Below are 22326 nucleotides of genomic sequence, written 5' to 3'. Positions count from 1 at the left end.
GAAATGGTTTTCTTTGTTTGTTGAGCCGCCTTGTGTTTTGGGCGCTATCCTCCCTAGGTGTGGCATTGATGGTTGGGGCAGTGTGAGGAAGGCCGTGCCCACAGGGCATGTGCCCCATTTCCCCCCGTTGGGATTCCCCTGCCCCATCACGGGACGGACCATCCTGCCGGCTTGTGCCAGGCCCCCTAACGGGCTGTGTGGTGGTGCAAGAGGCTGGCACCGGGTCTGAGTCACACAAGCACTTCCTTCCTCCTGTCCCACCGGATGAATCACCCGAGGCTCTCCTGGGCCTGGCTGCGGCTGCTCCTGCCGCCTTCCGTCCTTCCTGGTGAGGGGAGACCCGTGCCCCCCTCTTTGACCCTGCTTATGCGTGCCTCTCCTCTCTTGCAGATGAGCGGGACCGGGTCCAGAAGAAAACCTTCACCAAATGGGTCAACAAGCACCTCATCAAGGTAAGCCCAGCACTTAGCCCCTTTGGGTGGGGGGGGGGCTCCATGCAGCCCTGGGGTGCCTGCTGGGGGAAGACAGCCCCAGCGTGTCCCGGGGCCTCCTGTGCTCCCTGAAGACAGCACCCTCCCCCGTCCCTCCCCGCTTTCCTGCGGCAAGCAAGCCTCCCCCCCTGAGCCAACACACCCCACTTCCTTTCCTTGCTGGCGAGAGAGCCCCCGCCGCCTCCATTCCCATGGGCTGATTGTGCCCCGCCCTGGGGGCAGGAGCTTGCAGGGGGGCTGTGCCTGGCAGAGCTCTTGGACATGGGCCGCTCCCCCACTCCTGCTTTGTGATGCCTGTGGTCGGAGGCGCCTGCAGCCACAGGGAGGCCCCCCACCCACTGCCTTGGGGCTGCAGCGTCCCTCCCACCCCACCTTGCTCCGGCGTGGGCACAGTTCCCCTGGGTGCATGGAGGCGGTGTGGCTAGAGCCCCTGTGGCCTGCCCCTGGACCCTGCCAGGCCTTCCCCCGGGTGCTTCTCCTTGGCTGCATCCACCCACCAACATGTTTCGCTGCAAGCCTCGGAGCCGATTCCTCTGCCTGGAACGCCCCATGCTCCACGCTCCCCACTGGCCCCACAGGGGGCACAGATGAGGTGCATAGTTGATTTAGGGCACCGTTGATCTTGAGTCTCAGGCACGCAGCCTGTGTGCTGCTTCTTGGAGACTGGGAATTGTATGTTGCGGTGGGGGGAGACGCTGCAGATTGCAGGAGGGGAGGGGAGATTGGGGAGGGCCCCTGGCATTTGGGGGGCAATGGCAAGCAGGACGTGGCTTGTGAGTGATGGGAGAATCCCTCGGTGCCTCCCGGCTGCTGCCCTTCTCAGTAGCGCTTGGCCCACCCCCGTGGGGCTGGCCACACTGAGTACAGCCCGGCTTCCCCAGCCTCCCCTGGTCTTTTTGCCCGCAACGGCCACTGCCCTCCTGAGAGCCAGGAACTGCCAGGCCTCTGACTGGTGCCCTGCCCATGCTGTATGTCTGTCCAGTGACTGGGGGGGTGGGGCTGGCAGGGCTGTGCTCTGAACCCCAGAACTCCCCCTTCCTCAAATGGGCCATCTTTTGCCCATGATGCTGGGGCTCTCCTTCTGCAGACAGGCCCCCCAGGTGAGGGGGCCAAGCCCCTCCAGAAGGCATCAGAGCAGCTTCTGCCTGGTTCCAGAGAGGCCTCCCGAGGGTTAGAACTGCCAGCCTCAGCAGTGGTGGCACATGGAGCTGGTTGGTGCCAGCCATCCCATGGGCATGCCCGTTGGTTGCCCCTCTGTGCCCAGGGCATGCCGGGGGTGTGTGTTTTCTCTTCCTAACCTCTCTCTGTCTCTCTTCTTGCCCTCTCTCTCTCTCCCCCCTCCCCGCCTGGCATCAGCACTGGCGTGCAGAGGTATGTGCCAAGGCATTCCGAGCGCCCCTCTCCTGTCTTCTCTCGCTGCTCCTTCTGCTCTGGGCGTCAGACAGACATGCACAGCTTAGCCATCAGGGGCTCTTTGGGGTCCCCGAGGCCTTCCCTTCACCACTCCACTCTGGAGCTGCTGTGCTGGGTGGGAGGGGGTCTGCAGGGGGCCGCCAGGGAGCTGTGGCCCTGTCTGAGGCCCTGGCCATTCCCCAGGCAGGGGGCCGGGGTAGAGGGTGGAAGGGCGCCGGCTAAGCCCCCTGAGCTCCAGGGAGTGGCAGCCTCTGCCAGGCCCAGATGGGGCTCTTTTCGGGGGGGGGGGGGCGTCCTGTAAGGGGGGCGAAGGGCCTCTCTCTTTGCTGGTGACAGCTTGCTAGTGATGGCTGGCTCCGTTCTCCATCCCTCCTGGCAGTCCTGACGCTCTCCTTGCACCCTGCAGGCCCAGCGCCACGTGAACGACCTCTACGAGGACCTGCGCGATGGGCACAACCTCATCTCCCTCCTGGAGGTGCTCTCAGGAGACACCCTGGTACGTAGCACCTCGGCACCTGCCCTGGCATGTTCTGTGGGGCGGTGTCTGCTCCCCTCGCCCCTGGCTGTCCTTTGGGCAGCTCCAGAGCCCCGTGCCTGCGTGAGGCCTCCTTGGTAAGGCTGGTTTCAGCTGACCCTCTTCACCCCTGCCCCCAAGCCGCCTTGCTTCCTGCTCTTGGGAGTGCTTCCGAGCCTCTGCCTGCTCCTTGCGCCTTGCCGTCTCCTGCCCTCTGCCCCATGACCCTTGCCTTCTTGCTTGGGGGAAGCCCTTCTCACACGCTCCGGGCTCCTCCTTCACCCTTCGCTGCCGGTGCGCCTCAATCCCACCCCTGGCCTGGTCGTGCTGGGCCCGGAGCAGCCAGCCTCCCTTGGCCTTGGTCCCCCGGGGCACCAGGGGCATTGCTGGGGAGGGGCCTGTCTGCTGTGCTGCTGCCCCACTCCACGAGCAGGAGTGCTGCCCTCCACTGTGTATAACCTGCATGTGGCTGGGTGGCCAGGGCCTGTGCCACAGAAGTTGCAGCCTGTCCTCTGCTGTGGTCCTGGTGTATGTGCTGCCCGCTGCCCCAGGCTGGCACAGCACACTTGCCTTTGCAACGCCTCCAAACCACCCGGAAGCTGGAGCTGGAACAGGACGGCCACGGGGCCCAGGGCTCAGCAACTCCGAGGACCAGAGAACTGGCTTTGGGAGGCGCTGCAAAAGCAGAGCACCCAACCCCGTTCTGCCATTTCCACAGTGTGGTGCGCCGAGTCCGCCCAGTCTAGCCTCGGAAGGCTGCTGCCACTTTGCTCTGGGGTTTCTTGCCCCCCTTTCCCACGGCCTTCTTTGGGCTCTGCGTGCCCGTGCGCTCTAACACAATAACTCTTCTCTGCTGCACCGGACTTTCTTTTCCTCTCTCTCACGCTCTCTCTGTCCGTCCGTCCGTCTGCTGCTCGCTCGCTCTGTCTGTCTCTCCTGTTTGCCGGACTCTGCCTCCTGACCTCTGCCCTTTGACCTCTGCTTCCCTCTTTGCTCGGCTCTCGCCTGCCGTATAGCCCAGGGAGCGCGATGTGATCCGGAATTTGCGGCTGGTGAGTGGTTCTGCCCGTTTGCTTTCTGCATGGCATTGCTGCACCCTTCCGCTGTTGGCCGAGGCTCCTGCCGTGGGAGGAGGAGAGCCAGCGAGGCGCACTCTGGCTTGAGCAGAAGTGCCACCACGCCCACCTCTGCCCACGAGAGCTCGCAGCTTGCCCTCTGCGGCTGGCCAGGCTGGCGAACAGCAGCATCCGGCGTGCCCCGCGCGGCCCCATGGCCTCCCACGCCCTCCCCATCCGGGCCAGGGGCCCTTCCACCTGCGACACTGAAGGCGCCCGGCTGGTCTCCTTTCCTCCCCGTTCATCCTGTGCAAGGAGCCCGTCGGATTCTGGGCGCATGTGCAGCTGGCTCAGGGCACCAAGCTGGGCGGCGCTCTTGCTTGGAGGGCCCAGGAGGGGGCAAGGTAGCACCCAAAACCTCTGGGGAAGCAGCTTCTCCTCCGGATGTGGGCTGGGCACCTGCCCTCACACAGCACTGCCGCTTGGCTGCTTGTGCTTGGATCCGGCCCGCTCCGGAATGTAGCTGACTTCAGGGGCTGGGCGTGGAAGCGGGTGGGCCTGGTAGCCCTTGCGGCCCGCTCTGGCGCTGATCACACTGTGCTGGAGGGCGAGCGCCAGATGGAGACGGAGACGGAGCAAGCATGTGGCAGCCGAGCGGGCGGGGGAGGCGGGGGCGATGGTCTGCAGCCCAGCTGCCTGGAGGTGTCTGGCGGGGGGCGTTTCCTGGTTGTTGTTCTCTGGCTCCTGTCTGGTGGGACAGAATTCCGGGCTGGCCCACTTTTCCTTCTGCTCTGCTTGGATCCCGCCCTGTGCGTTGAGGGGCGGGGGGAGGGAGGCGTGCGGATGTGGGGTGGGGCACTGACCAGCCCTCCCCCTCCCGCAGCCCCGCGAGAAGGGCCGGATGCGCTTCCACAAGCTGCAGAACGTGCAGATCGCCCTGGACTACCTGAAGCACCGGCAGGTGAGCGGACTAGAGGGAGGGGGCAGGGAGGCCGCCTTCTGCGCACAGAGGTGCTGGGGGGGTGTCCAGCTCCCCCCGTAACCACCCTCGGGACGTGCCGTTGCCAGGTGAAGCTGGTCAACATTCGGAACGATGACATCGCTGACGGCAACCCCAAGCTCACGCTGGGCCTCATCTGGACCATCATCCTCCACTTCCAGGTGAGGGGGGCAGGGACTGCCTCGGAACTCGCCCGGGTCAGGGCTGGGCCTGCTGCTCAGTGGCAAAACAGCCTCCGCAGCTCCCAGTCAGGATGGCTCGAGTCGCCCCCGAGGCCAGCACCAGGAGGCTCTGGATGCTGGTTGCGGGGGGCATGGGAGACGGCGGGGCTGCTGCGCTCCCATCCTGCTCGGGACTCCCGGTGGGGCCCTGGCTGGCCACTGCCCAGAGAGGCTGCCTTGGGCCCGATCCAGCGCGCCTGATGCTGGGGCTTCAGGCACCATCTTCTCTGGAGCGGCGCCCTGGCCTTGGGGATGAGCAGGGTGGGCCCTGCTGCCCCACCGGCCTGGCTCCCGGGCCCCCTGCAATGGGTGGGGCTGCCTGAGGCACACAGGCCCACGGCCAGCAGCCTTGAGGGCAGGGGGCGGCTCCTGCCCAGGGGGTTCTGGGTGTTTCCAATCTGCCCCTCTTCCCTGGGCGCTCCATGGGGGGGCGCACAGGCATGGACTCCCCTCACCCCCCTCCAGCTTTCAAGGTCATGCAGAGTGGGGGGTGCCAGGCTTCCACACACCTAGGGGAGCAGGAGATCCCTCCTCCCTCCCTCATTCGTCTTGCCCCATCTAGCTGCCGCTTTCTCTCCCCTCCCATTCTTTGACGGTGAAGTGTGGAGGAAGGGGTCCTTCTCAGAGCGCAAAAGTGGCTTTCTCCATTCCATGAGAAAGAAGCAGACTTGCTTGCTTGTCGCCCCCATAGGACCCCGCCCTGTGCGAGTGGGGCCTGGAGGGGGGGCACAGCCTGAGGCCTAAGTGCCTGTGCTGCTAGTGAGGAGGACTCAGGGTGTGGCTGGTGCAGCCCAGAACGGGGGGTGGGGGGAGGAATGTGGGCTGTGGCTGCACATGCAGTGCTGAGAGCAGAGCATGATTCTGGGGTTTCCTGGCGCTGACTCACCCGTTGCTCTGGGCCACCAAGAATTTCCATGGCCGGATGCCGATGCCACTCCTTCGGCTTGTGCCCCAGAGAGAGAGGACTGGCGCAGGGTGGGGGAGGGAGCACATGCCCTTTTAAGGCCCCATAGGCCCGCTCCCCGGGGGCCTCCGGGGGATTAGGACGGTCTGCTGGCCCCTGGGCAGCACTGCCCACACATGTACGCACCCCCGCCCGGCGCAGAGCACTTTGCCGTCTTGCCCCCTCAGCCCTGCAAAGGAGGGCGCGGAGGGCAGGGGTGTTAGAGATGGACTTCGCAGCGGCGCGCAGCCGGCTGGCTGGCTTTGGCGCTGGGCTCCCAGCATCACGCAGGCCCCATTTCTCTTCCTCGCCCGAAGATCTCCGACATCCAGGTGAGTGGACAGTCGGAGGACATGACGGCCAAGGAGAAGCTGCTGCTCTGGTCCCAGCGCATGGTGGAGGGCTACCAGGGCCTGCGCTGCGACAACTTCACCACCAGCTGGCGCGATGGGCGCCTCTTCAATGCCATCATCCACCGGCACAAGTAAGGAGGGGCGGGGAGAGCCTGGTGTGAGCTGCAGGCGGGCTCGGAGGGGGGAAGGGGCCCTGGGGGAGCGGGAGGGGAGGGGAGGCAGCTGCCCTGTGGGGAGGGGGGAGCACCCAGCGGGGGCTGGCCAGGGAAGCTTCCTCCCCGCAAAGTGGTGTCCCATTCCTCCCCCCGCCATGCCTTTTGTTGTGCTTCCCGTATTCTCTGGAACTGGCCACGCTTGGGATTTTCCTAGCGGGGCACACGATGTGGCTTGGTTTGGCGCGGACATGACGAGCGAGGCATGTGTGCTGCTGCAGAGCACCGCCTGGGCCCTGAACTCCCCCCCCCCGAGCCGCCTGCCCTGTCCTTGACGCAGCGAGCCACCGAGCGAGAGCCCGGCCGGCCCCTTCTCCTGTCTTGGCTGGGCCCTTCAGAGGCCAAGCCGCCACAGGGCAGGGCGAGGGCAGCCTTGGCGGAGCTTCCAGGGGCCACGCTGGAGTGCTGAGCGGGAGGGGGTCTTCCGGTGCCAAGACTGTGGCCTGTAGTCCCCTCGAAGGAGGACAGAGCAGCACTGAAGAACCACAGCCTGGAGTGGAGGGCCAGCTCTGGGCTCCTCCCCCCAGCCCCAGGTTTATGTGTGTTCCCCCACCCCTCAGCCAAATTGTGCCCCCCCTAGACGGCTACATGGTACAGCCAGAATAAAGCCTGCAAGTTCAGCAGCATTCTGCAGCTGCTGCTTCCCTCTGATGCCCCCCAGATCCTCCAGGGCTGTGGCATGCAGGAGGCGGGGGCTTGGCGGACGTTCCGGGCCTCTTCCCTGCTGGGTGGGGCCTCCTCTGCCCAGCCCTGCGGGGGGCACAGTGGAGAGGCTGCGCCACCCCTCCAGGGATCCCAGGAGCCCCCTCCCGAGTCCAGCCCAGAGGGCCGAGCTAGCGGCCATAGGCCTCCAGGAGTCATCAGTGTGCCGGGAGGCCGCAGCAGCTGGTTGGCCAGCCGGCCAGAGCGCCTGGCTGCTGTTCCGTCATCCCAGGGTCGGTCCCAGTGCTAGCAGACGAATGCTGCTTGCTGGTGAGCTGCTGCCACGTGCGAGCCGCTCTTCTCTGCTCAAGGGATGGCTGCCATGAGGACGTCTCCCCTGACAGGCAGCGACGGTGGGCAGGTGGGCCGCAGCGCACGGGGCTGTGGCCACAGTTCCCCCAATCCTGGGGGCAGCGAACAGGCCCGGCCCTGCTGGGCTGGACCCCTTGATGCTGACTGCTTTGACTGCTTGTCTGGCCGGGCTGAGGCAGCCCGCTCCTTTTGCGCCCCCAGGCGATACGCGGCCCAGCTCTGGGGCTGGCAGAGCACTCAGAGCCCTGGGATAGGGCAGGTGGGCCGGCCACTGCCTGCCTCCCCCGCCCCACGGGGGTCGCTGCCCTCCCCCCAGCTCCTGCCCCTCCCTCACCGCTTCCTCTGGGCTGCATCTCCCGCCAGCTGGGCTGGGCCTGTCTCCAGGAGTGTTGGTGTGAGGGAACCAAGAGTGTGTCAGGCCTGCCGGCACCTGTCAGTCACGTGGGCTCATTCTGCTTCGCCCCACACGCAGGGCTCAGCCCCCGCCATGCACCCTCCCCCGCATTCTCTTGCCCTCCTCAGTTGGCAGAGTCCCATCTCTCCTCCTCCCCTCCCCATGTGGGAAAGGAAGAGGGTGCCATGCCTGTCCAAGGAGGGGGGCAGGAGGGGCGCCTTCTCCCTCCCTGGCACGGTAAAACTCTGAACACGCGCAAGCAGGAGCCAGCCTGCCCGCCCCGCCCTTCACCCCGCACGCGGCCAGGGAAGGGCTCGGTTGCTCCCTCCTGGCGCACGCCACTTGGCGCACGGAGCGCAGCACAGCAGGAGTCTCCGGGTTGCCTGCTCTCCGTGGCTTGCGGCAAGCCTGGTCTGGCGTGGGCATGAGTGGGCGTCCGCGGGGCAGGCGGAAGGCCAGGCGGCCCGGCCTGGGGCGGCCAGCCAGATCCCCACAAACCTCTGGCGAGCGGGTTGTGCTGCTGTGTGAGGACGTCCCTGGCGGCAGGGCTCCTGGGATGCTGCAGGCCAGCGGGCGGGATGGCTGGGCACCGACGGAAGGCCAGAACCTCAGCGGCTCGCTGTACTCGGTTCGGTCCACGCTGCGCCTCCGACAAATGTAGGCCACCCCCTTCTCTGTGCTCTGCTGCAGCATCTCCCCCCACCCTGCCCAGAGGAGGCTTCTCGGGGCTACTGCTAAGGAATTGGTCCGGGTGCAAGTTGCTTGCTGCTGAAGGGTGGGTGGAGGGGGCGAGGCAGGTTTGCGCTTGCTTGTCTTCTTGCTGTGGCCCACACGGCCCTTTCCTCTGGGTCCTCAGAACTGTGGTTTTTCTTCTTGTGGGACTTGGTGGCTGGGCTGTACAATGCTCATACTTGGAGGGGTCCCTGTATGGATGCCCCCCTCCCCTGCCTGGGGCTTGGCTCCTGTTCCTGAGCCACTGTGAGCTCCTTGCTGTGTTCTTTAGCCATTTTCCTCCTTGTGGTCTGGAGGGCATCACGGGGGGTTGCCTAAACAGGGAGGACCTGCCTTGGCGGGGGGCTCAGCCTGTACTTCCCAGCTCCGGCCTTCCAGTACTTGCCCTGAGCGAGGCGAGGCTACAGTAGTGTCCCTGACACACAGCTCCTCTTTGTTTCCCTGACTCGGTATGAAGCAGCTTCCAAACGCAGGACCCGGGAAGCAGCCTCATCCTGAGCCAGGCCCTTGGTCCATCTTGCCCAGCGCTGCTGACACTGGCTGGCAGCAGCAGCTCCCTGGGGTTCCAGGCAGGACCCTTCCCCAGCCCCACCTGGAGATGCTGCTGGGGATCAAACCTGGGTGCATCTGCCAGCAAGTGCTCCATCACTGAGCCACGGCCGACCCACGCCCAGGGGAGATCTCTTTGGACACGGCGGAGGCATTGTGGGCTTCCTCCACAGACGCCACTCCCACAGAAGGCATGGGGCAAACTCGGGAGCCCCGTCGCAAGTCTGCCTTGCCTGAAACCCCCAGAACCCCCAGCCCCATCCTGGGCCCTGCAGGGGCTTCCGACTCTCCTGGTGCTCTCCAGAGCACTGGTGGCAGCAGGCCTGGTGGGCACTCAGAACCGTCGTCGGAGTGCCCCACTGGCCGCCCGAAGACCCTTCTCCCAGGGTTTTCTCGGGAGGAAAGGTCTGCAGAGGAGGGGAAAGACACAGCTGCAACTGGTGAATCAGGACAGCCCAGCTCTACACCCCCCACCCTCAGCCAGCACTTTTCTGCGTCAACGGCTCTCCTTGCGCCTTCTGCTCCTGCTGTGCGCTCAGCACCCCCGTCCCGTTTGGCAACCCCTGGCTGTCCTCGACAACCGGCTGATGCACAGCAGCCAGGATCTGGGTGCGGCCCAGGATGGAGAGCTGGGGCCCCACTAGGGGCTGGTAGCCGTCATGCCCTGGTCTCTGGGCCCGACCATTCCTGGGCCCAGCCCCGGCCTCTGCTGCGCGGGGTGCGGACGCCCCCTCTCTCCCAGCCCTTCACCATGGCAGCTCTGAGCTCCACCCCAATCTCCCCCCAGGCCGCCTCCCGCTCATCTGCCGCCTCCCAGCCACATCCAGGTGTGTCGGGGTGGGGGCTGAATTTGGGCCCCCCATACCTGTGCGAAGCAGCTCAGAGCCAGTGCGGTGGTGTGCCTCAGAGCACTGGGCTTTGTGGTGTGTTCAGAGCTGGAAGCCTCTCCTCCTCTCATGCAGGGCGGAGGGATCAGGACCGTGTGTCGGCCTAGCTGCATGTTCACACTTTGCTGTTGCCAGTCATGGGGTGGGAGGTTCTGGAATGTCGCACAGGAAGGTCTTCTCTTGCCCCTTCCCGCTGGTGCCTCTGAGATTCCAGCAGACTTTGTGCCACATGCTTTCTAGCCCATGAGAGCTAGAAACGCAAGTCCTTAAAAATGAAAGTGGGGATGCTTCTCGGGAAGCCGAACGCTGCCTCCATTTCCGCACTCTGGATTTCATGCCCTGAGGGGGAACACAGGCAGCCTTGCTGGCTGCTGCTGCCAGATGGTTCCCGCCCATCAGAGGACTTCCACACATGCTGAGGGGTCCGGGGGGGGGGGGTTACACCTGGGGATGCTGATGGAACCCAGGTCTCTGGCTGCCCTTCTTCCTGCCGGGCTGATGATGGGAGTCACAGCTGCTGCCCAGTCTCCTGCAGAGTGGCCACCACCAGCAGAACGCAGAGAGGCATGGCAGGATGTGGCCACCAGACCAAGGCTGTGGGGCTGTGGCATGGGGGCTGCCTGCAAAGGCAGCTCTCGAGGCTTCCCAGCTCCCCCTTCTCGGGCACGCCTCTGAGGGGGAAGGGCGTTGGTGGGCCGTTGGCCGGCGGTGGGCTCTGCTGCCAGGAGGCGCCCCACATGGTGGCCTCTCCCCTCACCTGGCCTCTCCCCTCACCTAGGCCAATGCTGATAGACATGAACAAGGTGTATCGCCAGACCAGCGTGGAAAACCTGGAGCAGGCCTTCTCCGTGGCTGACCGCGACTTGGGGGTGACGCGGCTGCTGGACCCCGAAGGTACCCATGTCCCCGGGGGGGGCAGGGGTGCTGTCTTGGAGGAGGCGGGGGCGAATCACCCTTTTCCTCTCTGCTCCCCGCAGATGTGGACGTGCCCCAGCCGGACGAGAAGTCCATCATCACCTACGTCTCCTCCCTGTACGACGCAATGCCACGGGTGCCTGACGTGCAGGACGGGGTCAAGGCCAACGTGAGTGCACGCACGGATCCTGGCCCGCTCCAGGCGGCACTGGGGGGGCTAGGCAGGGTGTGTGTGGGGGGTCTCACTGGACCCACATGTCCCATCATCCCCTCCACCCAGGAGTTGCAGCTGCGCTGGCAGGAGTACTGTGAGGTGGTGGCGCTGCTTCTGCAATGGATCCGGCACCACACCGTTGTCTTTGAGGAGCGGAGGGTCCCGGCCAGCTATGAGGAGATCGAGGTGAGAGCTCGTGGGGGCCACCCCCCAGCCCGGATTGTGGCCCTCTGTTGCCTGGCCTGCTTGCCCTGCTTCCTTCCCATGGCCCGCCCCACTCTAGCAGGCATCCTCACACTGCCTCTGCAGTTTGGGAGCTCCTCTAGTGGGGGCTTGGGGAGAAGGCCTGCTGGAGGCCCCCATTGGTCTAGCCCCTCCCCCACCGCCCAGGAGGCCCTTCCCCCTCCACTCTGCCCCACCCCCTCCACTCTGCCCCACCCTTCTTCTCCCTCCCCCCTCCCTCCCCCACAGCATAGCCCCTTCGCCCACCTCCCAGCTTCCTTGAGCAGAGGGCGGGCAGGGGTCTCTGGGGCAGGGGGGAGCCGCCCAGACCAGGGCTGCCTCCGCTCGCCACCTTCCTCCGAGCCACGGGGTGCCAGGGCCGCAGCAGCCACTCCACCCAGGGGGCCCTCCTGCGTGCCAGCTCCGGATGCCAGGGCCTCTCCTCCGCCAGTCTCCGCCCACTGCAGGGTTGTCTTCAGCCTTGGGGCTGGCGTGCCCAGACAGGTGCCCAGGAGGGGCCTGGGGACGGGAGTCATGCTGGCTGCTCTGGCAGGGAGCCAGGGAGACACGTCCTAGGGGCATGAGCGCTCCTGCCTGGCCAGGCGCCTCATGCGGCTCCTGTCTCAGCGACAGGAGGGAAGTGGGCGAGGATGCCAGCCTGGGGGGATTTGCCCCCGGGGCCTCCTTGTGCCAGGTCTCCTGGCTCCAGAAGGCTTCTGGACCCCTGTCCTACCCTCATCCCATTGACTGTGCCAGGGAGGGAGGGAGGATTTGCCTGAGCCCTAGAGAGCAAAGACCCCCACTCCCCGCCCTCCCCCACTCCCCCCTCGTCTAAGACCCTGACCCACCCAGTACCCACCCACCCCCATACCACCATCAGATCCTCTGGCATCAGTTCCTGAAATTCAAGGAGATGGAGCTGCCTGCCAAGGAGGCCGACAAGAACCGCTCCAAGGCCATCTACCAGTCCCTGGAGGTGAGCATGCCCCCACCCCCCCGCAGAGCAGACTCTGAAGCCGCCCGCCCGGGGGCACTTGGGCCGGCTCCTCTGCTGGGCAGATGTCACACAGTGGCTGTTCAACCCTCAGAGGGGCTGTCTTTTATAAAGCAGGGGGGGGGCTTCGGAGGCCGCTCCCAGGCCCTCCTCCCTTCTGCCCAAGCATTGTCCCCTGAGCTGCCTTGTCTCCTGGAGAAGGGCCGTTGCTTGGGGCAGAGTCCCTGCAGAGCAGCAGCGAGGGCCAGGTTGGTGAAGAGGCGACTGTCAGGCCGGCTGGCGAAAGGCCACTCTGTTTAGGGTGGGGGAGGCACTGCTGGGCTCGGGGGACCGGCCGGCTGGCCCTGGGGAAGCCACCTGGGGCCCAAATGGAGACAAGCCCTGTAGCTGCCACGCTGTCGCTCCCAACCATGGGCATGAAAAGCGAGCCGAGGCTCTGGGACTGTCCTGGCCAGCATGCTGCCTTTGCGCCCTGGAGCCTTTGTCCACCCTTGAAGACATCCTGAGCCCACCTGTCTCTGCCCGGCCCCCGGCTGCCTGGCATGCCCTTGTGTTGATGGCACCCCTCGCTTCCCTTCTCCTCGCCCTCTCTGTGGCCGGCTGGCACAGGCTGCGGTGCAGTCCGGGCAACTGAAAGTGCTCCCTGGCTACCACCCGCTGGACGTGGAGAAGGAGTGGGGCAAGCTGCACGTCGCCATCTTGGAGCGCGAGAAGCTTCTGCGCTCTGAGTTTGAGAGGTGAATGAAACAGGGCCACTGCTGGGGCGGGCCAGTGGCGGGAGCCGTGGGGAGCGGGGCCCCTCAGCAGGCAGCATGTGCTTCCAGCCTCAGCAGCCGCACTGGCTGCTCCTTCCTGCTGGGGAGGGAGCGCCGGAGTCCGGTGGGCCCCTCCCCGCCCGCCCAGCCCCACGCTAATGGGAAACACACGGTTGGTGACTCACCCCTGCTGGCCCGGGCTTACCAGGAAACAGCCCAGCCTGGACCGCAGAGTGAGGCCAAAGCAGCCTTGGAGCGGCTGCTGAGCCCGAGGCGCTGCTTCCTCTGCCAGATCCAGGAGGGAGGCTGTCTGGGGCTCCCTGCCCCGGGGGCCGGGGGGAATGCAGAGGATGGCTGGAGAGCTGGGCCAGGGCAAGGGCACCAGCAGGGCAGGTGGGAGGCATCTGCAGTAACCCCGCTCTCCCTCCAGGTTGGAGCAGCTGCAGCGCATTGTCAGCAAACTCCAGATGGAGTCAGGGCTCTGCGAGGAGCAGCTCAACCAGGCCGACACCCTCCTCCAGTCGGTGAGTCCCTCGCCTGCCTGGGCGCAGGGCCAGGGGGCGGGGGCCGTGCCGCGCGGGCTGGCTCTGGGGCGGGGCTGAGCCTCCTGGCACGCTTCCCTTCCTCCCCCAGGACATCAGGCTGCTGAATGCAGGCAAGGCGCCTCAGAAGGCGGCAGAGATCGAGCGGGACCTGGACAAAGCCGACGCCATGATCCGCTTGCTCTTCAACGACGTGCAGGCCCTCAAGGATGGGCGCCACCCACAAGGCGAGCAGATGTACCGCAGGTCAGCCATGCCCCCTGCCTCTCCCCCAGCGGCTCGGCTGCTCCCCCCACGTGCCGCCTGCCTGGGCGGCTCTTTGCGCTGGCCTGCAGCGCCCCCCTTGCCTGACAGCAGCAGAGCTACTGCAGGGCCAGTGCTGCTCCGGGAAGCGGCGGGTGGCCATGTGAGCCAAGCCCAGGGCCCCTCCCCAGCAGGGCCTCCGTGCAGCCCGGCAGCTGCGTGTGGAGGGGATGCTGGGAGCCCCCTTGTGGCGACCGCCTCTGCCCAGCTTTGCCCTCTGTTCTTGTCCCCATGGCGAAGCGTCAGTTGCTGTCCCCAGGTGCCCCCCATTTCCAAGCCCAGACAGCTGCCTCCTCTCACCGCCCTGCCTCTCCTCCCCCCCCCGCAGGGTTTACCGCTTGCACGAGCGCCTCGTGGCCATCCGCACAGAGTTCAACCTGCGCCTGACGTCGGGGTCGGCCCCCGTCACCCAGGTCTCCCTGCCCCTCTCCCAGCGCCCACGGCAGGAGCTGGACGACGTCACGCTGCGCTACCTGCAGGATCTGCTGGCCTGGGTGGGAGAGAATCAGCACCGGATCAGTGCAGCTGAGTGGGGCGTCGACCTCCCTACCGTGGAGTCACAGCTGGGCAGCCACCGTGGGCTGCACCAGTCGGTCGAGGAGTTCCGCACCAAAATTGAGCGCGCCCGTGCCGACGAGGTGAGCTGAGGCTGCCAGGCGTTGCCTGCACCTGGCGCGCTCTGCTGCGGCCTGGCCCTGCCCTGTACCCTTCAGCACTTCCCAGGCATGGAGCACTAGGGCTGGAAGAGGCCCCATGGGAGGAGGCTCCTTCTCCCTGCACCTGAGCTGGCCCCCATTTTGCTTCCATGCACAGTGCACAGTGGAGGGGGATTGATAGTGCCATGCTGGTCTCTGCCTGCCCCCTGTGCTGGGACAGACTTGTCCTGCGTGCACTGCCCGCCCTGAGGCTCACGGCTTGCTTCCTTCCTTCCTTCCTTCCTTCCTTCCTACCACCATGTTGAGCCACGTTGGGGGATACGTGGCTCAACAGCACTACAAGCGAGAAGGATCTTGGAATTGTTGTCGATCACAAGCTGAATATGAGCCAACAATGTGGTGTGGCTGCAAAAAAGGCCAATGCTCTTTTGGGCTGCATTCATAGAAGCATAGCTTCCAAATCCCGGGAAGTACTAGTTCCCCTCTACTCAGCACTGGTTAGGCCTCATCTGGAGTACTGTGTCCAGTTCTGGGCACCACACTTTAAGAAGGATGCAGACAAACTGGAGAGGGTTCAGAGGAGGGCAACAAAGATGATCAGGGGACTGGAATCAAAGCCCTCTGAGGAGAGACTGAAAGAACTGGGCATGTTTAGCCTTGAGAAGAGAAGACTGAGGGGAGATAGGATAGCACTCTTCAAGTACCTGAAAGGTTGTCCCAGAGAGGAAGGCCAGGATCTCTTCTCGATCATCCCAGAGTGCAGGACACGGAACAATGGGCTCAAGTGACAGGAAGCCAGATTCCGGCTGAACATCAGGAACAACTTCCTGACTGTTAGAGCAATATGACAATGGAACCAGTTACCTAGGGAGGTGGTGGGCTCTCCCACACTGGAGGCGTTCAAGACGAGGCTGGACAGCCATCTGTCAGGGATGCTCTGACCTGGATGCCTGCATTGAGCAGGGGGTTGGACTCGATGGCCTTGTAGGCCCCTTCCAACCCTACTATTCTATGATTCTATGATTCCTTCCTTCCTCCCTCCTCTGTAGGCCCAGCTCTCCCCCGGCCCACGGAGCGCCTACCGGGACTGCCTGAGCAAGCTGGACCTGCAGTATGCCAAACTGCTGGTGAGCAGGGCAAGGGCTGGACGTGGGCTTCTCCAGGCTGTCTTCCATGGGTCTGGGCTGCAGAATGTGGGATTTGAAACATGGTCCTGGAGCTGGGAGGGAAAGTAGAATGGGGTGGGGGGCGAGGTGAGGTAGGCAGCATTGGCTAGAGGTCCTGGGAAGGAAAGATTGCTTTGTGAGGAGAGAAACCCTTCCCTTGACCACCAGAAGCCTGCTCAGCCCAGCTTCCCTCCAGGCTCCTCCCAACTCCTCTCTAAGCATGAGGTCTAGAAACATTCCAGTTTTAAAACAAGATCCAAAATCACTAGCCGTGAGGGCAGCCATTCGTAATTCGACAGCCCCCTTGACCGAAGGAGGCGGCTCCAGGCAGGGAGACCGGCCCGTCACCATGGCTGTGTCGTTGCAGAATTCGTCCAAGGGCCGGCTCCGGCACCTGGAAAGCCTCCAGGCATTTGTGGCTGCTGCCACCAAGGAGCTGATGTGGCTGAACGAGAAGGAGGAGGAGGAAGTGAACTACGACTGGAGCGAGCGCAACAGCAACATGGCCGCCAAGAAGGAGAGCTACTCGGTAGGAGCCCCCAAGCCCTACACTGAGGGATGGGGCTGGAGAGGCTGCTGGAACCTGCACTGACATGCAGGCGCGTTCCCGCCCCACTCCCTTCTCCTCCAGGGCCTGATGAGGGAACTGGAGCAGCGAGAGCGGAAGGTCAAAGACATCCAGAACACGGGCGACCGGCTGCTGCGTGAGGAGCACCCGGGCAAGCAGACTGTGGAGGTGGGGCTGGGGCAGCGCGCTGTGCCAGGCGGGATCAGGGCCCCGGAAGGCGGGTTGCGTGCCAGTTGGTCTCCTGACTCCAGGGCTGCGCCGAGCCCCAGCAGTCATGGGAGCATCACGAGCCCTCGTCAGATGCCCCGTCCTGCTGCCCTTGTCGCGACAGAAGGGCGGGGGCGCTGGGCGCTCCCCCCCCCCCCCCCGGCTCTTCAGCTGAGCTAGGGCTCCACATCTCCCAAGCGGGTGGCTTTCTGTCCAGAGCCGGGGCCGTTGCCGGGGCCACCCCAACTCTGCTGGATGGTCTGTGCAGATGTGCCTGAGCTCGTCTGATCTTGGGAGCTTAGCAGGGTCAGCCCTGGTTAGCACTTGGACGGGAGACAGCCTGGGAATCGGGCTTCCTGCCCTGAGCAGGGGGTTGGACTCGATGGTCTGGCAGGCCCCTCCAGCCCTGTGAGTCTATGTCTGTGTCTGTGCTCCCCTGCTGAACGTCCCTCCCTCCCCCGCGCCCCTCCACCCCTGCAGGCTTTCCAGGCTGCCCTGCAGACCCAGTGGAGCTGGATGCTCCAGCTGTGCTGCTGCATCGAGGCCCACCTGAAGGAGAACGCTGCCTACTTCCAGGTAACCTGAAGGGGAGGGGCTGGCAGGGCTCTGGGGCTGCTGCCCCTGGGCCGGCATCCGCCTCAGGCCTTGGCTGGCCACTGGGAGGCCCCCGGCTGGTCTGGGCAACTGCCCTCCAGGCAAATCCACCTTGGCCGTGGCGGGAGCCTCCACGGAGCGCCTCACCCGCCTCTCCCCCGCCCCAGTTCTTCTCTGACGTGAAGGAGGCCGAGGAGTTCCTGCACAAGACCCAGGAGGCCATGAGGAAGAAGTTTGTCTGCGACCGGTCCATCACAGTGACGCGCCTGGAGGACTTGCTGAAAGACTCCTTGGTGAGTCGAGGGCCTGCCCTGCCCACCCCCTGCCAGGCCCCGCCCTGAGTGTGCTGTCCTCAGCCACCCAGCCACCCACCCCTCTCTGTCTCCCCCCCAGGATGAGAAGGAGCACCTTGCTGAGTACCAGGGGCACCTGGCAGGGCTGGCCAAGCGCGCCAAGGCCATCATCCAACTGAAGCCACGGAGTCCAAGCGCCCTGGTCAAGGGCCGGCTGCCCCTCCAGGCAGTCTGTGACTACAAGCAGGTGGAGGTGAGGGGCATGGAGCTCCCGTCTCCAGAAAGTGGCAGGGGGGAGCGCTGGGTCTTGCTTGGGTCATCTAAGGCTGCCTGTTCCGGTTTCTCCTCCTCGCCCCATCCAGATCACAGTGCGCAAGGGAGATTCCTGCACCCTCCTCAGCAATGCCCAGCCCTACAAGTGGAAGGTGCTGAACACTGCAGGCAGCGAGTCTGTTGTGCCGTCCATCTGCTTCCTGGTGCCCCCGCCCAACAAGGATGCCCTGGAGGCCATCAGCAGGTCTGCACAGCGCCCGTCACCTGCTCGCTTTGGGGCGGAAGCGGGACAGCCACCCTCCAGTCCCTGATCGGCTCAGGCTAAGCCATGCCCGTGCCAGGCTGCCGGCACCCTTGAGCTGCACTGCTCCCGAAAGAGGCTTGGTTGGGGCCTTGGCTGGTCTCCGCAGGCACTGGACGGTGCTGCCAGCGCGGGGCCTCCCAGCCCCAGCCCCTCTGGTATGCGCCCCTGCCCTGGCAAGGGGCCTCTCCCTGCCCCAGACCCCGTGCTGAAGCCGTGCTCTCTCTCCAGGTTGGAGGCCGCCCAGCAGAGGCTGATGGCTTTCTGGCACCAGCTGCACGTCGACCTGAAGAGCCTCCTCTCCTGGCAGTGCCTGCAGCGAGACATCCAGCGGATCCAGTCGTGGTCTCTCCTCATTGTGAGCCTCAGAGCCCCCCCCCCCCCCCAGCCGGCAGTCCCTCCAAAGCAGTGCTCGTGGCCCCCAGTGCTGGGGCAGAGGGACGTTGCCTTCTGAGGTTGGCCAGAGACTGGAATGAACCCTAAGGGCTCTGGAAATGCTGTTGTGCTGTAAGCCGAGAGTAGCCAGAGGGGAGACAAGGTGCTGTGTGAAGCGCCCCCCTCCCACGGATCTGGATGCTTCCAGATGAGGCTTTTGTCATGCAGTCGCCCTGCCTCATTCACAGAATCTTCTGGAGCAGCAGTCCCCAACCTTTTTGGGACCAGGGACCGGTCTGTGGAAGACAATTTTCCCACGGACCCGGGGGGGGGGATGGGACCGGGCTGCAGTAGGGGTGTGGGAATCCCCCTTACCTTGGGTCCGCGGGGGGGGCTATCTCCCCCCCCCCCCGAATCCTCGCTGGCCCTGGCCGGCTCTGCTCTGCTCCAAGTCCGCGGAGTTGCTGGCCGGGTCCGGCCAGGGGAGGACTTCCAGCCACTGGGACGCAAATGGCGTCCACATAGTGGATGCCATTTATGTCCCTGTTCTTTGTAGTAATAGGCTATTACTGCAAAGAACAGCATCTCCGCGGACTCACCACGGAGCGGAGCCGGCCAGGGCCAGCGAGGATTCTGGGACGGGGGGGAGGGACAGATCGCCTCCCCTGCCCCCCGCGGACCTAAGGTAAGGGGGCTTCCCACACCTCTACTGCGGCCCGGCCCCTAACAGGCCACGGACCGGTACCGGTCTGCGGCCCGGGGGTTGGGGACCCCTGAGGGTCCGGGCAGCATCTGAAACCTTGTGATTTCCCACCACTGTTTCCATCTTCTTTTTCCTTTTCACAAAATATCTGCCAAAGAAGAAAAGACGTAAGGGCTGCACAGGGCCTCCTGACTGGCAGTGCCTGGGCCCCCCTCCATCTGGAACCCCTCCCCCTTTGGCTTCTGAGGGGCCGCCAAGAAGGGCTTTGGTGGGGTTTGTTTGAGTGCCTTGAGTGCTAGAGACTCGCTTTATTTTTAAAGGAAAGCTGTGAATTCTGCAGATGTCCAAAAATTGCGAAGCCCGGTGGGTTTAGGGTAGGTGAACTCTGGGAGCTCTTGCAGCAGAGTGGGGGCTGAGCCAGGTGGCCCGGGAGTGATCGAGAAGGCAGCCCTTCCAAGGCACCTGGCACTTCTGGCCTCAGCCAGGACTCACCGGCCTGCAAGGCGCTGCGCCCTGGCCGCCCTGGCCCTCGTCCTGGGCTGGGGGAAGCATGGGGCTGTGCAGAGGCAGGCTTTGAGCGGGGACCGGGCCGCCTCCCTCCGGGCCCTGGGAACTTGCTCAGTTCTTTGGGTGATCCCCGTCTTCCTCACGTTTGAATTCGCCTCCTCCCACCACCCGTGCTTTGGGACTTTATTCACACCGTGTGCACAGCACCATGACGCTGCACGACTTTGTGTCCCCTGCCGAAGGGCCTCGCCCAACAGCACAGCGCACTGGGCGCGTCTTCCGGTTTTCTAGCCACCTCTGGAAGGGCTCCGCGCAGGGAAGGGAGGGGAGCCCCTCTGACCAGGCGGCCTGTCTCCTGCAGTTCCGGACCATGGCCCCAGAGGATTACCGGCAGACCCTGCACAGCCTGGAGACCCACTACCAGGAGTTCCTGCGGATCAGTCAGGACTCCCAGAGCTTCCTGCCGGACGACCGCCTGCACGCGGAGCGCGAGTATACTGCCTGCACCCAGCAGTACGAGCGCTTGCTGCGCAGCCTGGAGAAAGGTAACGCCCGGCCCAGACACCGCCTGCATGGCCGCCCGCGTGGCGTGGGAGGACCCCTCCGCGCCTGGCAGGAGCCTGTCGAGCAAGGGCGGGCAGCCTTCTTCGCTGCCCGTGAGCTGCTCCTGGGGTGGAGGCTGGGCTGGGCTGGGCTGGGCTCAGCGGGGTGGCTGGCCAGCGAGGGCCCAGGGGAGGCCAACGGCCTTCTGTGCACATGGCCAGCTCCTCCTCCTCCTCTCGGTCCTCGTTGCTTGCACTTGCATTAGCATGCTCCTCCTGAGTAGACCCCTGGTGATGAGAGCCTTCTGGCAGCCAGACAGGAGATCCACCAGCAAGTCTGAGTTTCCCGCCTTTGCGCTGGAGGCCCAGCAGGGAGGAAGAAGAGGCAGAGAGAGTGGCAGGGCTGGACATAGGGTGGAAGGGGTTATTGGGCACCCCTGGTGGGGGATCCTCAGGCTGCCTTTGGCCTGCTGCGGGTTTCCCTCCAGCTCTTCTGTGGGAGCGGGGCTTCAGCAGAATCCCAATCCTCCTCCTCAGAAGAGGTCTCCTTCATGCAGGTCGATGCTAGCACAGATGCTAACACAGCCAAGGGCGTCTCCTGCAGGGCCCCCACTTGCTCCCTGGCCAGCTTCCCACGAGGCCGGAACACGGCCTTGTGCGCTGTGCGCCCCCTCTGCTCAAGAGCCCAGGCTGGGGCCCAGACGCCATGCCTCTGCCCCCGGGGCTGAGCGGCGCCTTCACCTGCTTCTCGCCCAAGCCATCCTCCTCCCTGCTGCGGCTACATCGACAGCCAGCTCCACGTCTTTGCCCACAGGGGCTTGCTGGAGGCCTCATTCCCCCACCCCAGTTCCCCGGCCCCCTGCAGCAGACATGGTCACCTGCTCTGCGCGCTGACTGGGGGCGTGGTGTGTGGTTGGCCCCAGGGGAGCAAGAGGAGTCCCTGTGCAGAAACTTCATCTCCCAGCTGGAGGACATCCGGCTGCAGCTGGAAGGCTGTGAGTCCCGCACCATCCACAAAATCCGCTGTCCACTCGACAAAGACCCTGCAGAGCAGTGCGCCCAGCGCATCAGCGACCAGCAGGTACTGCTCCCTGTTCCTATCCCAGGCAGGAATGCTGCCACAGCACACTTCTGCCGGGGAGCTCTCTGAGGGGAGGGGCCGCCGCCGCCCAGGGGAGGGGCCCCTGCTTTGCATGCCGAAGGCCCCGGCTCCATCCCGGCAGCATCTCCAGGTCTGGGAAGGAATCCTGCCTGGAACCCCGGGAGCCCTGCTGAGCTGGGTGGGCCACTGGGATGACTTGGTGTCGGCCGGCTTCCAAATGCGGAAACGTCGGGAACTGCCTTACACTGGTCAGACTGTCGTACGCTCTAGCCCAGTATTGCCAGCACTGACGGGCAGCCTCTGGGATTCCAGGTAGGACCCTTTCCTGGGCCCACCTGGAGATGGTGCTGGGGACGGAACCTGGGAGCTTCTGCTTGCTGAGCAGGGGCTCTGCTGCGGAGCCCTGGCTGCTCCCCCGCCTCCCCGCGGGAGGGTTCTGCCCGGCTCCTGGCACAGATACTGCATCTCTGCAGATGTGGCTGGAGTGGCGGGACTCATTGCCCGCTCTTCTTTCTCTCTTCTTTAGCAAATCCACCTGGAGCTGGAAGGCATCAAGAAGAGCCTGGGCAAAGTGAGCTCAAAGACAGAGCAAGTGCTGGCTCAGCCAGAGCAGGCTGGCTCAGCCCCCACGCTGCGCTCGGAGCTGGACATCACGCTGCAGAAGATGGACCAGGTGCACAGCCTCTCCAGCATCTACCTGGAGAAGTAAGTGCCCCTCAGCCCTGCCGGCTGTCCAGGTGGTCTTGTGCTGTGGCCCTTTTGCTGGCCACCAGGGCCGAGGGGCTTGCCTCTTCTTCCTGAGACGTTCCCTGTCCTCCTTCCCTTGCCTCTGGCTGCAAGAGCCAAGTGAGCACTCCGGAGGAACCCCTGCCTGCTCTTCCACCCTCCTTGGGGCTCCTTGCAGCTTCGCCTCTGCCTCATCATTGATGCTCTGACTTGGATTCCTGCATTGAGCAGGGGGTTGGACTCGACGTTCTTATAGGCCCCTTCCAACCCCGCTATTCTATGACTCTACGATTCACCAACGGTATCGTTGCTCCTGCTCCAGTTTTGCCATGCTTCCAACTTACTTAGGAAAGAACAGGAATGTGGTGGGAGGTTCCCCCCTTGAGGGCCAGGGACCCAGGCCAGGGCGTGGCTAATTGTGGGTGGATTCGCAAGAGATGCATTGCTCCGCTTCTGGGGTCCCACATTCCCCCACCAAGCGGCAGTGGGTGCCTGAAAGGCCCCGGTTGTGCAGTGCCCTCCCTGGAGAAGCCCACTTGGCTTCATGTCACTTTGGTGCCAGGCAAAGGCCTTTTTATTTTCCCAGATGC

At 64.7% G+C, this 22326-nt stretch overlaps 1 protein-coding gene across 17 annotated transcripts in view; it reads left to right on the top strand.

The window, feature by feature from the left end:
* Positions 1-22326, top strand: part of PLEC (plectin) — a 121034-nt gene that overhangs the window by 71920 nt on the left and 26788 nt on the right. For 9 of the 17 annotated variants that reach the window (XM_084848461.1, XM_084848462.1, XM_084848468.1 and 6 more), the window contains 25 exons: positions 391-452; positions 1848-1862; positions 2311-2400; positions 4357-4434; positions 4542-4634; positions 5955-6121; positions 10557-10672; positions 10756-10862; positions 10974-11093; positions 12010-12105; positions 12733-12860; positions 13309-13402; positions 13512-13666; positions 14052-14361; positions 15429-15506; positions 15913-16074; positions 16177-16281; positions 16801-16896; positions 17082-17207; positions 17308-17460; positions 17570-17724; positions 18013-18139; positions 19728-19911; positions 20832-20989; positions 21537-21715. In XM_084848461.1, coding sequence (XP_084704587.1) covers positions 391-452; positions 1848-1862; positions 2311-2400; positions 4357-4434; positions 4542-4634; positions 5955-6121; positions 10557-10672; positions 10756-10862; positions 10974-11093; positions 12010-12105; positions 12733-12860; positions 13309-13402; positions 13512-13666; positions 14052-14361; positions 15429-15506; positions 15913-16074; positions 16177-16281; positions 16801-16896; positions 17082-17207; positions 17308-17460; positions 17570-17724; positions 18013-18139; positions 19728-19911; positions 20832-20989; positions 21537-21715 — 3154 coding nt within the window. The remainder of the gene's footprint in view (positions 1-390; positions 453-1847; positions 1863-2310; positions 2401-4356; positions 4435-4541; positions 4635-5954; positions 6122-10556; positions 10673-10755; positions 10863-10973; positions 11094-12009; positions 12106-12732; positions 12861-13308; positions 13403-13511; positions 13667-14051; positions 14362-15428; positions 15507-15912; positions 16075-16176; positions 16282-16800; positions 16897-17081; positions 17208-17307; positions 17461-17569; positions 17725-18012; positions 18140-19727; positions 19912-20831; positions 20990-21536; positions 21716-22326) is intronic. The other 8 variants (XM_084848478.1, XM_084848464.1, XM_084848475.1 and 5 more) reach the window with 1 other exon arrangement.

Source organism: Heloderma suspectum, chromosome 4, assembly GCF_057233095.1.
Source record: "Heloderma suspectum isolate Gila_16-S chromosome 4, 16-S_ref, whole genome shotgun sequence".
NCBI lineage: Eukaryota > Metazoa > Chordata > Lepidosauria > Squamata > Helodermatidae > Heloderma > Heloderma suspectum.
Note: the sequence above shows the minus strand (reverse complement) of the source record. Positions and strands in the feature narration are given on the sequence as shown.